This window comes from Pempheris klunzingeri, chromosome 4 (assembly GCF_042242105.1).
Source record: "Pempheris klunzingeri isolate RE-2024b chromosome 4, fPemKlu1.hap1, whole genome shotgun sequence".
NCBI classification, from domain to species: Eukaryota; Metazoa; Chordata; class Actinopteri; order Acropomatiformes; family Pempheridae; genus Pempheris; species Pempheris klunzingeri.
In genome coordinates, this window is record NC_092015.1 from 29,129,116 (window position 1) to 29,135,117 (window position 6,002).

General features: G+C 48.6%; 1 protein-coding gene across 1 annotated transcript in view; it reads right to left on the minus strand.

Moving 5' to 3' along the window:
* Nucleotides 1-1,574: 1,574 nt before the first annotated feature.
* The window catches only part of bcas3 (BCAS3 microtubule associated cell migration factor), a 299,931-nt gene continuing 295,503 nt past the window's right edge, over nt 1,575-6,002 (minus strand). Inside the window, exon 24 of the mRNA XM_070828991.1 lies at nt 1,575-1,728. Coding sequence (XP_070685092.1) covers nt 1,580-1,728 — 149 coding nt within the window. The 3' untranslated portion in view covers nt 1,575-1,579. The remainder of the gene's footprint in view (nt 1,729-6,002) is intronic.

The window sequence follows — 6,002 nt, forward strand, 5'->3', positions numbered from 1 at the left end:
GTCCCTTTAACAACACTTTACTGCCTGTTAAAAAATATGGTACTAATTAGCAGTGGTGCTGTGTGCCGATGGTCACCGCCGTGGTTGAAATCTGAACGGCACAATTAGGAGCAATCAGACGGAGAAAAAAGACAGACAGCTTCATTTCCTCGACTTTTATTATGCTTTTTCTTGCATGAACGCTGGGAAACCAAGTCAGTATTTTACAAACCGAACGTCACCGTCGACGACAAGCATTAGCTCTACACTACTGATGCCCTCACTCGGTGGCCGCGTCCAACAACACTCCTGTGGGAGTGTACGCGACTCTTCATCGTGTCACGTCCTCTCTGAGGCCACTCTGTGAATAGTGCATTTCAGATTTCACCGAGTCAAAACGTCCTGCACGGGAGAAACTAACAGGCAAAGAGGGTTTAATAGAGGAATTTCTGATTATCAAAGTCAGTCTCATTTGCTACGGGCAAAGCTAGCACATTTAAGGAAAATACATTTTTAGATTTCTACAACTAGATGCAGAAAAAAGATTTTGGTCAAGAGTTGCTTAGGTAGAAAACACAGCATGACGGCTACACGGGCCTCTAGTACTCCGCTCAATTAGAATTTACTCTGTGGAAAGGCAGAGTGAGGAATACATCTAAATGATGTCAGAAACATATCTCAATTACACCGTAAACATCTAAATTACTTCAGCAACGTAGTAATAGTGTCATCTCATTACTGCATCCTTTTGTCAAATGTAATTACATGAAAATCAAAGGCATGAGAGGACCAGATTTAATCAAAAACATCTAGCGAGAGGCCACGAGAGCAGCAGCAGCAGCACACACAGAGGGAGAAGGAGCCGCTACATGTCACTGACTGGAATAAACACGTCTGCGCTGCCTTCGTACGCCTCCTTCAGACAATAGGCACACCGTAAAACTTCAAACACACACAGAGGGTGATGATGGCGGGCCGAGGAAGGACGGGAGAGGACGGCTGCTCTCCAACAACGTCTGTGTCAGCCGGCTCCTGATGCAACACCACAGCGAGGTAACGAGGGTGGGGGGTGGACGGATGGACGTGCTGGCCCGATGCTGGTCTCTGATTCTAAATCTAACAAAGCAGAAAACAAAAGGCTCCTCCCTGAAACACTCTGTGGGGAAGCTGCTGTTTCTGGTGCCGTCAGTCGGTCAGCAGCTGGAGTTTTCACAAATCTACAAAATGTGACTTTTCTCTCTGACAAACGGGATTTGAGGGTAAACACTAAACCATTTTCATCTCTGGAGTCATTTTGGCATTAAATTGGTCAAATTTTAGACAACTGGAAACGTCCACAAACTGCAGCTGTTGGTAGCTTTATATAAAAAACAGCCCCAGCCTTCAAATCCAAGCCGAGAACATTAAAAGAGTAACAGTGTGTGTAGCTGGGGTCACTCTGAGCTGACACCCACTCCAGACCCAGAGCACATCAGTGTGTGAGCGAGATGCTGCGTGGACAGATGTGGGGGGGCAGGCAGGCAGGCAGGCAGGCGGGCGGGCGGGCGGGCGGGCGGGCGGGCTGGATGGTGGTGGCTGTTCCTGGAAGAGGGGGGGGGCTCTAGGGGAAGTTGGTGGGGAAGAGGCTGAGCGGCTGACTCTCGTTGGTGGGCAGGGGGGAGCGGTAGCCCTCAAAGTTGCGTGGGATGCTGCCGCTGGTGGAGCCCGAGCTGTTGCTGAGGGTCTCGATGCTGCCCTCCCTCTGCAGCTCTGCAGGGAGAGACACAGAGACAGAGAGAGGGGGGGGGGCAGAGAGAGAGAGAGAGAGAGAGAGAGAGAGTTAGAGCCATCAGGTGATCTGTGCTGTGTTCAAACGTCCACATGTACAATTTGCAAAACATCATCAGGGCTGATATCAGAGTGCAGAACCAGGTGAAAAGTATTTCAGAAGTATGAAGCAGTGAAACTCTGTCAGCTCCTGTTCACGTGGTCTTTGATCAGATCCTCCTGACTGCAGGCAAAACTTGCTTTCTTTTATTTTGACATGTTCGTCCTCAGCTGCTGGAGTTAAGACATCGTTAAACACTGTTTGAGCGCTTCCACTTGTTTTGTTAAAATAATTGGATAAAATTCTCCTTTAATTTCCTCAGAATAAGTCTGAAAAAACCAAAGCAAATAAACGGTCGTGTGTTCAAAAGCCTGCCTCAGTGACAGTGTTGAAGAAGAAGATGTCTAAAGGTGAGTCAGTGTCAATCAATGTCAAAGCTGAAGCTTTAAAGGACAATTCTGCTTTATTACAACTTTGAAGTGCGACACTTCAAACACCTGAGTCATGTGATCAGACGGGTTGTTCACCAGCAGGTGAAACCTTTATTATTAACATCCCTCACAGGCCTCTGCACTTCCTGTTTCCTCTCAGTTCTCATGTCCAGTTTGGGATTATCACCAACATCTCACTCACCCTGTCTCCCCCAGATAATCTGGACGAAGTGTTCACAACCTGTCTCTGCAGTTACTTTGCACTGTTGTCATGACGACAAAGCTAAGAAATAAAAGTGAGGCACACGTAACATAAGACAGGTTATGATACAATGACTGTCTGTATAAAATAATGTCAGACATCACAGGAGGTCAAACGCTTCATAGTGGTCGGAGGTGCGGAGGACGCTGAGCATCTTCCAGCGTCGCCACAGGATCAAACAGAGAGCAGGAAGAAAAAAAGTTCATTTACCATCAATCACTCATCAGACCGCTCCCAACGTCTGTGCTAGGAGCAGAGGGTCTGTGGGACCAGTGGACACCACTGGCCTCGTCTCCCAGCATTCTCTGGGTGACACAGAGCTTTTCTCTGACATGTCACGCTGCTCCAGCGCCCCAACCCCCCCCCACATCCCTCACTGCGGACTGACCTAGCTGCTCTGCTCTGCCTTGACGTCCATAAGGAACCTATTACTGTTATTACATGCTGTAAACCATATCTGTCGATATATGGACAGAATGGCGTGCGCGTATGTGGCAGCGCAGTATTAAGACTGTGATGCATGTGGTGCGCTGTGACATCCATCAGGCTTGGAGCTGTGTTTAATCTGCTCTGCTGACAGTGGTCGACGCCCTGAGAAAGAGCAGCGGTGAGCGTCCATGACAGAGTCTGACTGTCATCAACAAATTGAGAGCAGGGTTTGATAACACACGTACATGAGAGGAGAAGCCACGTGGTGGCTGCTACTGCGTGGGACGCGGTGCAGATGTCTTCCACGCATTAACGTCCAACTGCACATAGTCACAACCTCTGTACGGGAGGAGCCGATCCAGGAAGTGGATGCAACAAAAGTGCCGCCATTTTGGAGGGTTGACTCAGTGCTGCTGGGAAACAGGACCATCCAGGTAAACCCTTCACATACAGTACGGCATCAGCGCTGCATTAAAAACCTCAGGTCGCCACATTGGTGCCTTTTGTTTCAGGTGAGATGATGAGTTCAAGTAGCACACCGAAGAGTTTCCAGTATTTAGGGACTTCTGAAGCTGCCAAAGAGCTTGATGACTGTACCGCTGTGGAAAGTTACTGAGATGGAAATTATTTGTTGCTTATCTAATGTTCATGAATACAACAACAGGAGAAGATGGTGCTAGGAGAGATGGACATTTCCCTTTGATCTGATTGTCTCTAATAGATGCTGACATGACGGCCTGCGCTGACGATAAAAAGCTGTGGAAGTACGGAGTAAAATAGAAGAATAGATGCTCTCTGTAGCCGTCTGTAGCTGTAATCTGTTGTGACCCACAGTTTCCTTCTGGTATCAGTTGAAAAGTGTTTCCACTGCTGGAGGTTTTACTGCGCCAGAATATCATGCTATGAATTCTTTCTGCAGTTTATGATGATGTTGAGCTGCTCACTGCTGCCTGCCAGAAGCTAACAGCAGAGCACACCAGTGACCTTGTGATGAACAGGAGGTCTAATTAGCTAAAGAGTCTTTTCGGATTCATACGGGACTGATGTGAAACCGCAGTGTGTGTTTTATACTTCCTGCAGAGGTTCACATCCAGTGCGGACCCGTCTCTGTCAGGGAGGGCATGCAGGAAGTGGGAGCTTCTTACTTCGCCCAGGAAACCTAATACAAACCACACTGTTATTATCCTGGCTAACACGCAATGTGCCACTCTGCAGTGTTATCCCAGTCCCTGCCCCCCCCACACACACACACCCCTCCATGCCCTCCCGCCCCCCTCCTGTTTAATTCCCCAACACTACACGGGGCAGAAATGCTGCTGTAATCTGGGGCTGAGGTGCTTCACTCTGCTCTGGGATATTACATGGCTTTATGAGGAACACTGCTGCTTTTTGGAAACGTGTTGCTAACACTTTCTCATTTTTTCACCATTATTATTCTATCAGGATTAAAAACCACTAAAAGAGCAGTTACAGTTTGACTACACAGTTCTCAGAAGGTTGTTACTGCAGCTGCACATCACTGAGCTCAATGTGAGGAACAATATACCAACTTCTGGACTCGATGTGGCCTCTCTTGTTGAGTAATATCGTGTTCCATGTTTTAGTTTGGTGAGGAGTTTTGCTCTGAGGTTGTCTGGTTGGGGTGGTGTGGATGGGGTAAGGTGGCATATGAAGTGTAGCCACGGTGTGAATGAGGGTGGAGGACTTAGTTTCCAGGACGTAGCAGAAGCAGAAAATGTTCCTGTGAAATGATCATTTATGAGGAAAACAGCAAACGGCTCTAATTCTGCCCTTTCTGTGTTCCCACATCCAGTATCTCAGCACGCTCCACCGTGCCGGGGTTCATCTGTAAGAATATGGGTCATCTGTAATGATATCATTTTTCCAGCCGCGGCTCCAGGCGAGCGGAGACAAGTGCTGGAGCCACAGAGACGGAGCCTCACCACTCCTCTCCTCTGCTCTGCTGCTCCTGTCTGCCGGCTCAGCGTGACACCCAGGGCTCCTTCAGGAGGACCCAGGGGACCTCTAGGCACGGGCTGCTGGGCTTCTTTTTACTCATTAGTAACTTTGCTTTATTCCCCCCGACAGTCGATAAAAGCCGCCCTGTTAACCCTCGGCCTCTGGACGTCGCTGCCAGCCACTTGCCCTCCCAGCTAGCCTTTTTGCCAACTCCAGCTAGCCCAGCTGGATGTGCACTGTTGCAGTGTTATTGTAGGCGCTGTAAGCTGCTGAACACCCCAGTAAAGCCCTAAAGGCCCTTTCTAGTGCTGCTTAATCCACCTCATTGTGTGACGCCTACCAGCTATTCAGCAAGTCTTAACCTCTCACGCCCCCGACACAATCCCCCGGCGCTCTAATGTTGGGGATCTTTTCCTCTGGGCTGATGTCACTAGGTAAAGTAATATGGTTATTTACAGGGTGGTTTTGTCCGACGTGATGTGTAGATAATGCCGTTCTGGAGGGAGGCCAATGAAGAAATGGAAACTACTGCAGGGTTTGACTGATATGGGCTTTTAAAGGATGGCTGATCTGAGCCGGCTGATAAATATTTTGCGCTAATATATAGTGGCTTATCTTTAAAAATGTCATTTTCAATGCTAAAAATGATATGCATGTGAAATGTGATAGTAGATAGAAGCTGATAGTAGCATCTTAAATGCGACCATGTGGCTGTCGAGTGCAGCGATTTCTCCACAGCTTTATTCTTGTCAGGAAAAATACTCCTCACAGGTCACTAAAATAAAATGTTCTTGACCAAGAAGGCTTTGTCTCCAGACATCGGCCGTGGACTGCCTAATCTCGGAGGTGGTTCTGTTGCCGGTGTTGACTCTGCGCGGCCGCTGGAACCGCAGTGCGTTCTGGGACGACACCAGGGGCCGGACTTCAAAAGAAAGCGCAAGTCAACGCAAGATACAGAGTGGAAAAAGCTATCAGTAAAACAGCAGCAGATGCCACAGCTGGAGATAACGGGGAGGTTTTTCAGGCCAGAGTTGGAGGGAGGGAGGGAGGGAGGGAAGGGAAGGGAAGGGGGGGGTTCTTGGCAGCGCTGAACAAGGAGGAAAATTTAGCTGTTTTTGGAGACGTGTCCACAATC